Source organism: Arachis stenosperma, chromosome 3 (assembly GCF_014773155.1).
Source record: "Arachis stenosperma cultivar V10309 chromosome 3, arast.V10309.gnm1.PFL2, whole genome shotgun sequence".
Lineage (NCBI taxonomy): Eukaryota > Viridiplantae > Streptophyta > Magnoliopsida > Fabales > Fabaceae > Arachis > Arachis stenosperma.
Window position 1 is genome coordinate 163,510,935 of NC_080379.1, and position 17,764 is coordinate 163,528,698.

General features: G+C 30.3%; 3 protein-coding genes across 3 annotated transcripts; 1 reads left to right on the plus strand and 2 right to left on the minus strand.

Annotated features, from left to right (window-relative positions):
* The first annotated feature begins 7,512 nt into the window (after positions 1–7,512).
* On the plus strand, positions 7,513–8,491 carry LOC130969829 (ribonuclease 1-like). Its single transcript, XM_057895725.1, has 2 exons — positions 7,513–7,765; positions 7,852–8,491. Exons 1-2 carry the CDS (start codon positions 7,658–7,660, stop codon positions 8,428–8,430), a joined length of 687 nt encoding a protein of 228 aa, XP_057751708.1. The 5' UTR covers positions 7,513–7,657; the 3' UTR covers positions 8,431–8,491.
* Positions 8,492–8,976: 485 nt separating this feature from the next.
* Positions 8,977–9,678, minus strand: LOC130967160 (uncharacterized). The gene has a single exon (XM_057891981.1). It carries the CDS (start codon positions 9,676–9,678, stop codon positions 8,977–8,979), a length of 702 nt encoding a protein of 233 aa, XP_057747964.1.
* Positions 9,679–11,271: 1,593 nt separating this feature from the next.
* Positions 11,272–14,237, minus strand: LOC130967161 (uncharacterized). Its single transcript, XM_057891982.1, has 10 exons — positions 14,091–14,237; positions 13,788–13,980; positions 13,497–13,596; positions 12,927–13,048; positions 12,738–12,822; positions 12,543–12,654; positions 12,330–12,412; positions 12,037–12,157; positions 11,569–11,649; positions 11,272–11,436 (listed from the first exon to the last, which is right to left on the minus strand). The coding sequence occupies exons 1-10, from the start codon at positions 14,235–14,237 to the stop codon at positions 11,272–11,274; spliced, it is 1,209 nt and encodes a 402-aa protein (XP_057747965.1).
* Positions 14,238–17,764: the final 3,527 nt, after the last annotated feature.

Below are 17,764 nucleotides of genomic sequence, written 5' to 3' on the forward strand. Positions count from 1 at the left end.
AACAATGGCACATCAAGCAACTTGACGTGAATACTGCTTTCTTGCACGATGACCTACATGAAGAGGTCTATATGAGGCTTCTGCCAGGGCTTCAACAATCCAAACTGGCAGCAAACTCAGTGTGTAAATTGCGCAAATCGCTCTACGGCCTGCGGCAAGCTAGTAGGCAGTGGAATCTGAAATTGACTGAGACATTGAGTTCGGCTGGTTTCTCCAAATCAGAATCAGATCATTCCTTGTACACCAAAATCACAGCTCAGGGGGTTACCATCATCATGGTTTACGTGGATGATTTGGTTTTGACGGGTAATGACCTCGCTGAGATTAATTCAATCAAGCAGCTACTTGATCAAAAAATTCAAAATTAAGAATTTGGGGGACTTGAAGTACTTCCTAGGCATGGAAGTGGCCCGCTCGTCAAATGGGATCCATCTTTGTCAACGCAAGTATGCCTTAGACATCCTCAAGGACTTCGACTTCTTAGAGTGCAAGCCAGCTAGCACTCCAATGGATTACACCTCTGCATCAAAATTGTCAAGGGAAAGCGGCACTGCATTAGAGGATCGAGCCACATACAGACAACTAGTTGGCAAGCTCTTGTACTTGACCAACACAAAGCCAGATTTAGCTTACGCAATGGGAAGACTCAGTCAGTTCATTGATTGTCCCACAGATGTACACCTGCAAGCTGCTAACAGGGTGCTGCGATACTTAAAAGGATGTCCCTCAGTTGGTTTGTTCTTCCTGGCTGCCAATGATCTTAAACTCACAGGGTTCTCGGATGCAGACTGGGCAATGTGTGCAGATTCCAGAAAATCCATCACTGGCCATTGCTTCTACATTGGAAAGTCGCTCATCAGTTAGAAAAGCAAGAAACAGAATACTGTTGCGAGGTCATCCTCAGAAGCTGAGTACAGAGCTCTGGCCCTGGCAACATGCCAAGCTCAATGGCTATCTTACATCATGAATGATTTGGGCATGCCACTGACAGAGCCCATCACACTTTTCTGCGACAATAGATCAGCCATCCACATAGCCACCAATCCTATCTTCCACGAGAGAACTAAGCACATCGAGGTTGATTGCCACACTGCTCGAAACCAGCATCTCTCAGGTCTCACACACCTAATGTCGGTTTCTTCATCGAACCAGTTGGCTGACTTCCTTACCAAGGCCTTAGCCCCTGGTCCCTTCTCAAGCAACATTTCCAAACTAGGCCTTTTAGATATTCATAGTCCTAGTTTGAGGGAGGCTGTAACGTGATATAATTGGTTGCTGCTGTTAGCATTAGTAGACTTAGAATTAGTTAGTTACTGCTGTTAGCATTAGTCAGTTAGAATTGCCTGCTAGCAAAGTTGGTTAGGCAGGTTAAGTTAATTAGCTCTTATGTAACTATATAAAGATAAGCATGTGATGCAGAAACTGATGATGAATGAAACACAACTTTCATCTTCTCCAATTTTCTCTTTCTCCAAATTCCAATTCACCAACAGCTTCTTCTTCTTCTTCATTGGAACTCCTTCCTCTGTTCGTCTTCCTCTCACTCCTTTCTCCAATTTCTTCACCCTTCACCTTTGGACTCACTTGACAGAGATTGATGAGAGTTCGAATCTCTCCAAACACGAAATTTCACATTTATAAATGCTACATTAACAATTGTATTGAACAACTATATCAACAGTTATAAAAAAGAGAATAATAAAGAAAGACACCAAGTACTACACCATGTATGATACAACATACAACCAATTAAATTAAATTAAAGTATTAAACTTTGCACTCATTTTTTCCCTTTTTTTTTCAGTTTGAGTAAGAGTTTTTATTTTTTATTATATAACTGGTTTTTTTTCCAATTTAAAATGATTTTGGCTCAATTTTATTCATTTAAAAATTTAATTCATTAAATGAAGTTGTTCTCATCTATTTATTCAAACTTTTGTCTCTCAAGCGTGCTAAATTAATTTAAGAATAAAATCTATTAATTGGGTAATATCATTGTAAAAGAAACAACAAATAATAATATTATTATAAAAGAACAACAAATAAGAATTCGTCTGCTATTGATAATTATTTTAATTTATAACCTTTCTTAAATCAAATCCTATTTTTTTGTTTTAGTTTTTTACTGTATTTCTCACCCCAGTAGACCAATAACTAATTTGTTTCAAATCTAAAATTCATTAAAGAATCTGTCTTCGGTCAATGAATCGCTACATATATCTAATAATAAAACATACCATAATCATTTTATCATATCTTTTATATTAAAGAACGTGAATCTTGCTTCGATTATAGTTAATAACTTAATATTATGCTTTACGATATTTATGAGAAATTAAAATAAATATATAATGGTACAAAAAGAATTTTTTCTCCTAAAACAAAATCATATTTGTATTTATTTAGAGGTTAAATTTTATTTGTGAAATTTAAATAAATAAGAAAAATTAATTTAATTGTCATATTCTATATAAAATGTATGAATTATGGTATTTATATACAAATAAGAAATTTAAAGTAGTTGAACGATGAGAATAAGAATCCTACCAATCTCATATTCAGAGAAATAAAATCTGAAAAATTGAAAAAAGAATGATAGAAGTTATGCTACCACTCATAGAGAGATTGCTTTGGTTGTCGAGGAATATTTTAAGGAAATATTCACTTCAACTAACAATGCTGATCGAGGCCATCTATTTAAAAATTTTTGTACTAAAGTTACTTCTCTCATGAATCGTAAACTGTTACGTCCAGCCTCAATGGAAGAAGTTAAAAGAGTAATTTTTAATGCCCATCCCAGAGTGCCTCAAATAATGACGGATTCACTTTTAAATTCTTTCAATTTTATTGGAATATTATAGCGGAAGATGTTTTTAAAGCAGTCCAAGATTTTTTTGTTAGTGGTCGAATATTAAAAAGTTTCAACCACACTCACATTTGCCTAATTCTTAAGATCCCAAATACAAAGGTAATGGCCCAGGTTAGACCTATAAGCCTTTCTTCAGTTGTGTACAAATTTATTTTTAAAGTATTGGTTCATCGGCTCCACTACTCCAGAGTTTCATGAATTGTCAAATTAGTCCAACAAAGAGCGCATTTGTGAAAGGCTAGCTAATCTTTGACAATATTCTTATAGTTCATGAATGCATGCACTACTTGAAGACTAAGAAGAAGGGTTTGGTGAATGAAATAGCTTTGAAACTTGATATGGACAAAGCATTTGATAAAATTAAGTAACAATTCCTATAGTTTATACTAGAGAAGCTTGGTTTTGATTCAAGATAGATTGGTTGGATACAAGAGGTGGTGACAACTATTTCTTACTCTGTCGTTGTTGAAGGATAACCCTATGGCTTTTTCAAGTCAAATAGAGGTATCCGTCAAGGTGACCCTCTATATATCTCTCTATCTTTTCCTATTTTGTGCGGAAAATTTTTTGGTTTTTCCTACATTCTGAACAAGGCAGAGCAAGATGGTATCCTCTCAGGTATTCAAATTAATCAAAGATGCCCAGCAACGAATCACCTTCTCTTTGCAGATGACTCAATTCTATTTTGTAAGGCGAATGAAGATAGTTGTGACAGAACTATGGAGCTGCTTTTGAATTATGAGAATGTGAGTGGCCAAAAGGTGAATTTGGATAAATCATCTTTATTTTTCAGCAATTTTTTTTTGGTGTTTTGACGGGGCTTAGCGCCCAAGAAAATTAAAAATCAAGGATAAAATGGGGCAATGATACCCCTCTAGCATCATCATCTATAATGTTCCTTAGCCCTGCTGGCATAGTGTCTATGAAATGAAATCCAAGGCATGCTTGTAAACTCTCCTTCGCAAGCCAATCAGCGCTTTTGTTTCCTTCCTTGTATGTGTGACAGAGTTTTACATTCCAGTCTCTTTGTATTAACTGGCTGATGCTTCTTATGATTGTCGCTTTCTTCTCTTTTGCTAAGAATTTGGAATGCTACTCCTAGAGAGGTTCAATTGAACTTGGCGGATAGACTGTATATTAACTATATAAAAGCCCAAGATAAATACTTGGGATTGCCCTCGGTTATCCAACATTCTAAAAAAGCAACCTTCAGTTTCATTAAAGAGAAAGTAAGAAAGAGGGTTCAAGAATAAAAAAGGAGACTCCTTTCATCAGTTGGCAAACACGTTTTGATAAAAGCAGTGGGAGAGGTGACTCTTTGTCTTATTTTAAACTCCCTGACTCTCTAATAAAAAAAATTCATAGTATTTTATCTCAATTTTGGTGGGATAAAAAATGTTCAGAAAGAAAAATGACTTGGGTGAGTTGGGATCTTATGTCAATGCTTAAAAAAGAAGGCGATATTGGATTTAATGACCTACGAACCCATAATCTGGCATTGCTCGTTAAACAATGCTAGAAACTAGCTACCCAACCAGATTCTCTTATAGCCATGGTCTATAAAAAAATACTATAAATACAGTTCTATCATGAAAGCAGAGACAGATAACTTACCTTCTTGAAAATGACGGAATGTTCTAGAAGGTCGTTTAGTTCTAGAAAAGCAGCTTATTTGGTAGGTTGGCAATGACAACAACATTCAAATTTTCACTGACCCTTGACTTTCTCTCAATCATCCATTCCTAATCCCTCTTTCAGCTGTCACAGAAATTCAGAAACATAACATTATGTTAGTAAAAGATTTAATGTTACCCAATAGAAGCTGGAATCAGAATCTAATTAACCAACTATTTTTACTTGAAATTAGTCAGAAAATTCTATAAATCACAATCTCAGAAGTTGAAGACAAACTTCAATGGAATGCAACTCGAAGCAGAAAATATGAGGCAAGCTCTGACTACCAAGTGGTGTATCATTTCAACAAACACTCTTCAATAGAGTTTTGTCCAAAAATTCTCCGACGTAAAGAAATCTAGTGCCAAATGTGGAGACTTTCTCGTCCTCTAAAATTAAAGATTTTTCTATGGAGAAGTATGCACGAGAAGCTCCCTGTCCTTATCTTGCTCAACCAGCGCTTCCCTTCCATTTTCCTATTATGTCGCCGCTGCCAACAAAATGCAGAATTGATCAATCATTATCTATTCTTATGTGAGAAAGCAAAAGAGGTATGGAATAAAAGTCCCATCACCATAAATTTTGTCAACAATAACTTACCTTTCTTTTGGTCGGTCTGGTCAGAGAGATTTAAGCATTTCAGAGTTCGACATGGTGGGTCATCATAGTTGGTGTTATTAGCAACATTGTGCTGGAAATTAGGGAATATGAAAATCCAGAAACAATATGATTTTTGAACAAGAACTGATCTCTCCAGAAACAACAGTAAAATCATATTTGAAGCTTGTGAATGAGTCATCTTCCAATTCCTAAGCTAGTTCTGTATTCACTTTCTTTTTTCTAATCTATTTTCTCTCTCATTCATGTTTTGTTACTGTATTCATGCTTTAACGAACTTTAGAAATATCTTCTTTCTTTTGTTATGTGTTTTAGTATGGATCCTGTTGTATTTTGTTTCAATCAATAAATAAAATACATCTATTTTTGAGAAAAAAAAAAACGATGAGAATAAGAATTATGTGAGTGATGATGAAATAGAATAATTTATTATTATTGTTATTAACAAAACTGAATTTAAATTTATTTTATAAAAAATATCTATCTATGTTATTTAATTGGATAATAATTATTATTATTGAGTTAAAACCTTTCAAACACGCTCAATGAACGAAATATACAGGCTTAAAAGTATTTATAATTGTTTTTTTCTTTCTAATTGCATTCTAACATGAGTTAACAAGTTATTAGAAATACATTTTATTAGATATTTCAGAAATAAATCTAATTTATTTTTCCATGCTAAATTTAAAATTAATATATTAAAAATAATGAATGATAAATGATTTGAAATATATTTTCTTTTTATGTAGTTATAAGCGTTGCTAAATTGGACTAATATATTTTCCTAAAACGATTTAGGTGACAATATTGAAATTCATTTCAGGTAAAACGAATTACAATAATTAAAAGAAGAGAACATGCATGTATGCAAATTTCAAAAAGGACAATCATGTAACGTCTCTTTTCATTTATTTTAAACATGTAAATTAACCTAAATTTTTTATTTTTTATTATGTTTAATATTTTTGTATTGCATCACAATCATAAATATTTTTTATTATTTTAATATTTTTGCATTGCATCACAATCATAAATATTAAAAATATTAATGACCATTCACATATATTTAAAGAAAAAATTAGTTAAAACTTCTAGGAACCAAAATCCTATAAGTTAAAACCTTTTTGGTCTTTTCGAAACTAAAGCTACACATTTTATCATTTAAAAAGTAAATCGTTAAAATAAAATATTCTAGGATTGAAGTATATATGTGCTTTTTCTTTTTTTGAAATTAGTTAAAAACTTATATCATAAATAATCTCACCAAAATAAATAAAAAGAAAAAGTACAGGAAGACAATGAAAATATTAAATAATGTAAACAATAAATATGTCGGATATTCAATTTAATTTAATAGGTATGCAGATAATTATGTCGATTCTTAATTGGATGGTTATTCCTTTTGATAGTTATTTTTTTTTTTGATTTGGTTTACTCATGTATAGTTAATAATGATTGAATGTCAATTTATTAGGTGTACAGATAATTATCCTATTAGAATTTAAAAAGTAATTTGGGATAAAATATTATTTTATTTTATTGAGACATTTCTAAAATCTATTATTCAAATTGTTCACAAAAATTATTGATATCTAACAAAAACCGAAATAAAAGACATGGACGTTTACAAACACCTAATGCATGTAGAAGGATAACCCCACAAAAGTGTGCACTATCAAATTTCCGATCCTCTTCTAATTAGAGCAACGGTTGTCTATGTGAACACATCTGAGTTGAAACGCATACATTATTGGTAGCAGACTAGCAGTATTTATTACTGGTCCCAAATATGAATGTGAAGAAAAACAAGGAAGATATGAGTAATAAACAAAATTCCCATCTCTATTATTTGGCTTTTGAAAATTAAATAAATTAAGATAAAGCAATAATAGTTCATCTAAATTTTATCTCTCAAGTGGGTTCGTTGTCGAATTTAATCTCTTACTATAATCTTTTACGGGAAATTAAAAAAAATATATAAAAATAAAATGTTAAAAAATTTAATACTATAGCCACTAATTTTACCTAACATTATAATAAGTTCTAAAATAAATTCAATATAAATTATAAAAAAATTATTGAATTTTAATTTTAATTTTTTTAATTGAATTTTGGATAATTTTATTTTTAATAATTTCAATTTTTTAATATTAAATATTTGTTGTAATGTTGGTAGTAGTAGTGTGAAAGGAAAATAATATGGACCGACATGGCAGTGTTATTATTGTGCAGTGACAGTTACACACGTAAACAGTTATCATTGGATGATTAAGATACGTGAGATGCATATACTGTCCTTGATCCCAAACCTTTTCAAATAGAATATTAACCTTTCAATTCATACTCTATAAATAATTCATCAGAATCCACCACTACTCTCCACATCTCATAATCATAACTACTCTGCACTCCACTCCCTAGAAGTAACCTCAACTTGTAATCAAAGTTGCAGTAACATTATTGTTATCCTTAGAGATAGTAACAAATTAAAGAATGGAATCTAAGGGGTCGATATTGATGTTGATGAAGCTTGTGGTGCTTCAGTACTTGGCAGTTGTGTGTGTCTCACAGGATTTTGATTTCTTCTACTTTGTTCAGCAGGTTAATTAATTATTGGACTCATTATTTATTACTGAATGATTTGGTGATTAGGTTTCTGATGAATGTTTGAATAATATATATTGCAGTGGCCAGGATCTTACTGTGACACAAAGAGCAGTTGCTGCTACCCAACAAGCGGGAAGCCCGCTGCAGATTTCGGCATTCATGGCCTCTGGCCTAATAACAATGATGGGTCTTACCCTTCTAACTGTGACTCTAACAATGCTTTTCAACCATCTCTGGTATCAGATCTGACAAGCAGCTTACAAAGAAACTGGGCGACACTGGCATGTCCAAGTGGGAATGGGATACAATTCTGGAGCCATGAATGGGAGAAGCATGGAACTTGCTCAGAGTCAACGTTGAAGCAACATGACTACTTCCAAACAGCTCTGAATCTGAAACAGAGAGCCAATATCCTGAGAGCCCTTACAAATGCAGGAATAGCGCCAAATGGGAATGCTTACAGCTTGAGCAGCATAAAGGGAGCCATCAAGCAAGGAGTAGGGTACACTCCATACATAGAGTGCAACGTGGACTCCTCAGGGAACAGCCAGCTGTACCAAGTGTACCTGTGTGTCGATGCATCTGCTTCACGCTTCATTGAGTGCCCTGTCTTCCCCAACGCCAAATGTGCTTCCCAGATTCACTTCCCTCCATTCTAGATCACTAGCATTATTGTTATTCCCTTTTCATAATCAATAATGGCGTGTATTCTATGTTTTACTAGTGTTCGCACGGGCTTATATTTAAATTTGATAAGTTAAATTAAAAATAATATTTTATAACTATATATTATTTTAAATTTAGTATAACACTATCATCGTCGTTATATAATAAACGTGTTAAATATGTTGTTTTATCTTTATTCAAAGTAAAATATAAATAAAAAAGTTTGAAGTTTATAATATTCTTAAATTATAAGGAGGGAGACATGAAAAAAATAAGAACATATATAACTGTAATAATAGCATGTTAATTTTACACTAAATTTTGTATAAAAAGCTAATAAAAATTTATCGATCGATAACCTAGTATCTTACTAACTTCATTAGAAAAGCAATTGGCATAGGATGTTGTGCTCCTTGTTACACATTTCATTTCAAATCTGAAAAAAGAGTTATAGATAAATTAGTAATATCTATAGTAAATATTTGTACAAAAGTATAAATCATAATATGCTATTAAAATAAAAATAATATTATTTTTACCTAAATATTATTAAAAACCTCTTTGAACACGACATTTGTTGTTGATGACTTTGGATTGCCGTCTTCATCTAGAATTAAAACCCTGAGGCCACTGCGACTCTTAACTCTTGACAAAGCAACATAAAGTTGTCCATGGGTAAACACTGATTTTGACAAATAAAGCCCTACATGTGATAATGATTGACCTTGACTCTTGTTAATGGTCATTGCAAAGCATACTGTCAATAGAAATTGTCTCCGTTGGAACTTAAATGGCAATCCTGAATCTGAAGGGATCAAGTTCATTCTTGGAATGTACACTTTATCTCCAATATTTCTACCGGTCACTACTGTCGCTCCAATTACATTGCTGCCAAGTTCGTTAACTATTAATCTTGTCCCGTTGCATAAACCTGAAGTCTGGTCTATGTTTCGCAGTAGCATTACAGCGACTCCTGGCTTCAAAGTCAACTTGTAATTGGGTAGTCCCGAACATTTGATGTCATTTAGGAACTCTGGTGTGAACCACTCTTGTTGTACATCTTCATTCTCATCAGCTTGACATGTTGTGTCAGAGCTCAAATACTCCTTTTCCATCCCTGGAAAGATTGTCAAGACAAAATCGTTTACCTTCTCGACACTCTCAAGCGTGGGTGCAAGAATTGCCCTACTCTGAAAGTACACAGGAGTACACATATGGCGGCGTTTGTTTTTGGTATACATATCGATCAAAACATAGATACGGGAGTACATAGGAGTACATGTATGGTACTTGAATACTAAGACAAAAATGATGAAAGACATGGTATGGATTTAAACATATTTTATGGAAAATAATATATATTTTTATGGAAAATAATAATGTATGGATTTAAACATATTTTTTGGAAAATAATATATATTTTTTTTCAAAAGTATCTTTTTTCAAATAAATATAAGTTTAATCTCACGATCAATAAATTCAACTTACAGTTAAAATATTTTTTTTTATTTCCTTAAATAAAGAGATTGAAAATGAATAATTTATAAGTAAAAAGAGAGAAAAAGATGAAAGTACCTCTATTGTTGTGCTGAGATAATATAAAAAATAACAATGTAAACGAAGTAAACAGAGAAATTTATAAATGTGACAAATCAAAAAAATTTAAATTTAAAAATCAAAACGGTTAAGAAGTCACTTAATTAGGAATTAGTATTAGAATTTTAAATTTCAAATTTTTAAATAAACTTTCTTAATTAAACGTTTGTTGTTTATTAAGAATATAGAAATTTGTTAATTTACAAATAATTTTTATTAGTTTTGTCATAAATAGTATCAATCCTATTATTTATCGATAAAAATAATAAAATTAAATATAATCTAAAAATTAATAACCTTATAAATATCGTAAATTTAGAAAAAAATATTTAAAAAGAGAGAAAAAGATAAAAGTACTTCTATTGTGGAGAAATAATCTAAAAGATAATAATAAAAATTTATAAATATGGCAAGTAAAAAAATTTAAATTTAAAAATTGAAATGGTTAAGAACTTACTTAATTAGAAATTAGTATTAGAAATTCAAATTTTAAATTTTTAAATAGAATTTCCTAATTAGATAGTATAAATTTTATATTTTTAAATAAAATTTTCTAATCAAACGTTCGTTGTCTATTAAGAATATAGAAATTTGTTAATTTAAAAATAATTTTTTTTAGTGTCATCATAAATAATATTAACTTTATTATACTTTTTCTAAAATTTAAACAGTATTACATTTTTTTAAATAGTATAAATAACCTCACATCTTAATAAGACTGTTAATTCTATTTATTTTATTATACTCCTTTGTAATTAGCATAATAACTTATAAATTATATAAATTCTTAAAAAATATTGTCAAATTGCTTACGTAAAAATTCAAAAAAAAGTATATTTAAATTTATATTTAAAATTCTAAACATAATACTTTAATTAAAAATTATAATTAGATTTTTTTTTAAAAATAAATACACATTAAAAATTAATAACTAACTTAATTGTATCAACAATAATTCAAAGAAAAAATTTATAACTTTATGACATTAAATATTAAATTAGATATTATCAGAATATTAACGGTGAAAATCAAATTAAAAATAAAACCACAAGTAATAACCAAATAACTTCAATTTATATTTAAAAAAATTCTAAATTCCAAACATAAAAATAGAAAAGAACCAAAAGAAAAATAACAACTCAAGAAAAGATAATGTTTCCACCAAAACAAACATATGCTTGACATTATTCTATTAGATAGACTCTAAAAGAGATTCCAAAACATGTGCATCCAAATTCTCAAGTTTCTTTCTCAATCTTGATCTTCTTGGAAGTTGAGGTATCACCTTCTACCTTCGATTCTTCCGACTCCGAGGATAATCGCTTAGTTGGTGTAATAGCATTTTCCAACAATTCGGATTCATCATTGGCAGCAACTTCATTGGAGAATTCAAGCAACAAATTCTGTACAAAATACCACGTTAAATTAAAGACTTCTTTCTAACCTTTGATTTTATAATTAATTATTAATTATAAAAAAATTAATTTCTAATTTTGAGAGAACAAACAAACAAAAATTATTTTTTGAACAAATACCTTAGCACCTTCTACTTTCTCCCCTTCAATGATTGAGGATGTCTTTGAAATTGGAAGCAAACCACCGGTGTAGTCAACATCCTAAAATTATAATTAATTATTAATTATAAATTAGATACTACTAATGACCAAGGAAGCAAAAAATAAATTAATTTTTAATAGAAAATACACTTATAATTATACTCGCAATTTGAATAGGGTGAGCCTCTTTGAATTTATTTATGAGGTCCACATTATCAGTCATCTTCTTAACTTTATAAGAAGGTGAAAATGTGGATTATCAGATATTTGAACTTCAACGATGAAAAGAAAGGTCTTATCAATTAGGTTGAGCAAAAGTGTAGGTGTATCCGATAGATCTCCTTTCTGCAGGGTATTACATAATATATTAATAATAAATAATATAAAAATTACCAATAAAAATATCTTCACTAATATTTTTAGAAATAAATATTGGTTAGATCTTACCAATAGGAGTGGATCAAGTATCTCTACACAGCTCTTTCCCAAAACTTGTTTTGCCTCCTTGTCAAAGACTACAAAACATGCACAGTCAGAATCATCAATGACACCAAGCTTTATTCGATATCTGCTTAAAAAAAATAACATAAAAAAAAGTTAAATATAGACTTATTCAATATCTAATCCAATGTGCATATACTTTAATTTAAAAAAAATAAATAAATAACTTTGGAGTTATGGATAAAAGGAGACGGCCACAACTTGAACATTTGAAAGTTTTTGTAAAAGCATATGTGGACCTGTTGCATTCACATTGGCCGTACCACCAGTCTGGAGTATCCATAATATGACTTATAGTAGCCAAGACAATACAAATAGAATTCTGAAAAAAAAATAATGATTTAAATTCCCTAAATTTGGTGAATTTTTTAAATAAATAAGATGAATAAATAAAAATAATCTATGTACAACGGATTTCAATTATTTTTTTCTCCATTTTAAAAAAAAAATACCGTTTCGAATTCTTTTAACTGCTCGATGGTTTTGCCTTGATAAATTTTTAAGAATGCAGCCTCATTTGGAATTCCGCCGATGTTACCTCTAGATTCTTCAAATCTTACAAAGCTTGATAAATAAAGTTAAAAAAAAATTATGTTAGATAACACACACATAGTATGGAACTAAAGAATTAAAAAGAAAACACCCACCTATTTTTAAATTGGATGACAGTTGTATCTTCAAGATTGAAGAACATCTTTGTGCTATACATGGAATTTTGTAAAACAATCTTTTCTGAAAAATTTATTTTAATACAAAATGAGTAAAAATTCACATAAACAATAAGTAAAAGCTCACATATAAAAATATATTGTTAAAAAAATATGGATAAATATTACCGTTAAATAACTTCACTCTAACAAACTGTAAGACGACAACAGCTCCATCCTTATTGCCAGATCCCAAAAAAGCATTTAATTCATGTGCATAGTTGTCAAAAAGTGCACACTCCATTATTTTTCTATATCAAATAGAATGTTTAATGTTAAAAAAGTAACTACCAATAAAATAATATCAAATTATATATATTTTATATTTTTAAAATTTAAAATTTAATAATAAAATTAAAATATCAAATACAATTTAAAAAATTAATAATTAATTAATTATTTTAAATTTGTAACAAATAAACCGCGGAAAGAATGCTTTTTATTATTTTTTTTTTAAATTTGAATCTTTTTTTTTAAATCAATCCGAAGTGATTTTTTTTAAAAAAATTTAAATAATTAGACGTTTAAAAACGGTGGCTTTGAATCTAAAACATTTTAACTAAGCTTAATGTTAGTTAAGATACATTTGTTACTTATTAATATTAATAAAAATATTTATAATAAAATAAGTTAAAATAATAATTTAAAAAAATGAGATTAGCAAAATTTGTATATTTATAAAAATAAATAGATAATTACCCATCATCAATCTCTAATTCGATAACAGTATATTTGGTAGATTTGCCATCCTTTTCAAGAGTCTTCTCATTCCCAATTCCAGCAAGATATCCAACAACATCTGAAATGATTTAAAATAAAAAAAATTATTGTCAATAAATTTGTTAAAAAAAAACGCAGAATAAATTATCAATAAAATAAATAATTATACTTTTTCTAAAATAATAAACTTATCAACTAAATAGGTGCAATCATACCCAGGAGCATTGAGAGTGTCAAAGCTCACAAACTTAAATCCATATCGTGGGATACTCGACGATTCTGGAAGTCTGTGCACATCAGTACGTTGGTTTAAATTAACCACGTATTCATGATGTGTAGTCTTGAAGTAACCCTTATTGAGTCCAACACCAAAATATCTTATTTGGTAAGATATTCCTTCCTCCAGCAAATTCACGAATCGAGACACAAAAGCCTTCTTAACTGAGGCGTGTATTTTTCCTCCCTAGAATTAATGAACAAAAAAAACGATTAGATGGGAATAAACAAATAAATTTAAAATATAAATAATATAAATTTTAAATAAAATAGAAAAAACATTAGTAGAAAACTCACGTCTTCATCGAGCCAAACCATCTCAATTGAGTATGGCAATGGAGAATTTCCGTAACTTGGTAGTGTCCATAACCGTATCACTCGTATACGTACACACAAATTGTCGATTGTAGGATTGATATCAGCAATTTTGTGAATACCAGCCATTAGAATAAATAGAGAGATTTTGGATATATGTAAAGAAAGGGATTGATGTACTTTAAATTGTGGTGCTTTACATCTCTCGTAACTTATACTTTTATAGTTGCATCATAACTAATATTTTTTTAAATTTGGTTGACTTTAATTTAAAATTTAAAAAATAACAAACTAAATAAAACAACCAAAACTTAAATTTTAAAAATAACAACTTAAACAAATTATAATTTAAAAATTCTAACATAACGTAAATTTTTATAATAATATAATAATATAATAATTTTTATAATAATATAATAATATAATAATATTAGTACGTAACAATCGAAAAATAATTAACGTAAATTTTTTTAAAACTCTAAATTTCTTTAAAAAAATTTATGTAGCTGCAATTTAAAAAAAATTAAAATTTTAAAAAATAATGCTAAAAAAAATTAACAGATATTTAAAAAATAGTGTTATAATATAAAAAAGAACAATCTAAGTAAAATCTAAATAAAATTAAAAAAATAACAATTTAAATAAAATAATTTGAAATTTAAAAAATAACAACTAACTAAAACAACCCAAACAAATAAAATAATTTAAAATTTAAAAAATAACAACCTATGTAAAACAACCCAAACTTAAAATTTGAAAATAATAACTTAAGCAAATAATAATTTATAATTTATAAATATAAATCTAAAAATTTCTAGTCACGACACGTAAGCAAATAAACTCCCAGACTTAATGTATGAGCGCCACGTCAGCAAATTGGCTCCCCATTTGTATTACTATAAAGATTTAATGTGTCAAATTAAAGTAAACTAAGAGCATGCATATACCTTCATTTTGATTTAATTCATGGGAAATGGGACAAAATTTAATAAAGATTACATGCATGCATGTATGAACACGGAAGCACGAGGCTTACACGTCAATCTCCATCAACTTGCCGACACGTGTATGTGTTGAGTTTTGATTAACGTACGAGCACCGCTAGGGAGACAATGAAATATGTATACAATGTATACAATGGGCCGTTTATTAGACCCGATTAATATTAATAGAGAGAATTAACCCATTAATAACCCTAATCCTATTATGGCTGTTTAGGTTAACACACCACCTAATTTTTCATATTTTCACTTTTTTCCCAAATCACTCAACCCTTATTTTTCGCTGTCCCCCCAGCACCCAAACCCTCCCAATCTTTGCACACACCCGTTACGGCGCAGAAGCCTGAGAACCTCTCAAGTTGCAACCGAGGAAGGTCACCCCTGAACGCAATACTCCTCATCGTTGGCATCAAGGACGGCGGCCTCTCTCTGTTGAACATCCGGTCGTCTTTGCAACCGAGCCGCCGGGCGCGACGCCGCTGACCAGAAACACAATCAAGGAGCCCTTATCGACAAACTGAGCAGTAGCAGAGTTCTCCTCGCGCGGGCGCTTTCCTCTCCATAGCAGCGGTGCAGCCGACCCAGGAAAACAGTCGTCTGATGGTCAACAGTTCACCGGAAACACAATGAACATCATCTCTGGAAGAATCCTAACCATCCCATGTAAGTGGGTTTAGTTGTTCATGTTTCAATTGGTAATCGCTCTTTCATGTTTGAATGTAGATAAATTTTGTTGATTAAATCCTTGATTACCCATAGTGAACAAGCCGTGGTTGCTTATTTTACCTGCAGCTTTACATAAAGTAAATTTCTTTCACTCTGAAAGGGAAGTCGGATTAACTCATTCCACCAACTTCCATACTTGCCTTATGGTTGTTTAATTGTTAGGTTGCAAAACTATGATTTTTCACTGCCTTGTCTCTGTTTACTTGCTTTGTCTATTGTCTAGCTAGTTTCATCTCTCATTTTTTTATTGAAAATAACAAATAATTTATTATACTAACTACGATCAAATAGGTTATTAAATTACTTATTAAATTGGGATATTTTGTTTTAGTAGACCGTGCATGATATGTGGTTATGTTTGGTGTGTTTGTAATCGATGGTTGTGCTCCTCATGGGTTGTTAATAATTTCATTTGTAGAACTTGGATGGTTGCTTTGATAGGGAATTGGATGCTTGGATTTCGTATTTGCTGTTATGTCTTCATGAGTTAGTTTTTTATCTTATTTATAGATGGTTACAAAAGGAAAATTGTGAGGTTTGATCTTCATGAGTGATTGTCTTTGAATTTTTTATGTCACTATATATATTATAAGATCATTTTTTATTGTTAAATACTCTTGGAATTGATTTTGAGAGCATCTTGGATTGTTGTTGGAATTGAGGGTAGAATGAGAGTCGAGTGTTAGAAACGAGAGAATTTTATTTTATTTCTTTTCCCTTAATGAATAAGTACTTGCATATATCGTTGTTGCATTGGTATTAGATGTATACTTTTTTTTTGTATTTGCTACTAACTCGATTTACACATGATGAGATTAATTACATGTCGGATGGTTAGTTTTTCACGCAATTGGATGGTCATTTTTCATAATGGGATTGCTATTTTGATTTGATTGTAGTGACAGCACCTTTTTAAAAGGTAATGCTAAAAGAGTCTCTATTCTCTACGTAAACTAGTGTATATATGGTGCTGAAAAGCAGGTTATTTTAATTTATTTTGTGGTGGTTATTTTTTGCTCTAGCCATTGTTGTTTGGTGATAACATGTTGTGCTGTGTGATTCTTATTTACCTTGCTCATTGTTGTGTTTATAATTGGTTAATTTGGTCTCTAAATCTAGTTAAATTCTTGCTGAATATTTTCTTTCCCTACATGGGGCTGCTATTTTTTTTATTAGCAGTTGGAATGAATACAATTTTTATGTCTCATGTTGTTTTAATTTTTCTTACTTGATTATAAATTGAAAAGAATATTCACTTGGATTGTAGAGAACCTATTGAGTGAGTATTTATTTACGGCAATTCAATCATACATTCTCCTACAGTCCAAGCTATAAATCAGATGGGTAAAAGGGAAGTGAGATCACCATTCACGACTTCGAGCACGAGGACGTTGAAATAACTTACAGAAAGATTGCCAAAAGGGAGAAAGTTTAAAGGAAGAAAAACTTAGCATACTTAAGATAACGTACTTGATAAGATTTGAATATTTACCTTATTTACTAGTTAGAGTCTTTGGAATTTATTTATGACACATTGGGATGACATTTTTGTGGTGGATCCCTTTTTTTTTTAGAACTTATGTGAATTTGTTGGTGTAAAAGAATTCAAGCATGACACAGACAAGTGAGTCGAAAATGACCATCTATTTTTCTTATGAAAGTAACTATCTAGATACATGGTGAACCGAACATCCAGTATACTATTTCTTAGTACAGAGATATCTCTTTTGTATTTCAAGCTGACATTACTTGAATCTAATAAGTGTTGATTTTATTATTACTGTTCTTGAACCAATATACTATAATTTGTTTTGAGTACTTGCTACAGTTTACAAGGGTTGAATACCCAAAAATAACCATCCACGTATATAGTTACAGTAAACATCCGATTTCATATATAAATGAACATCCAACACATCTAAGTAAAGA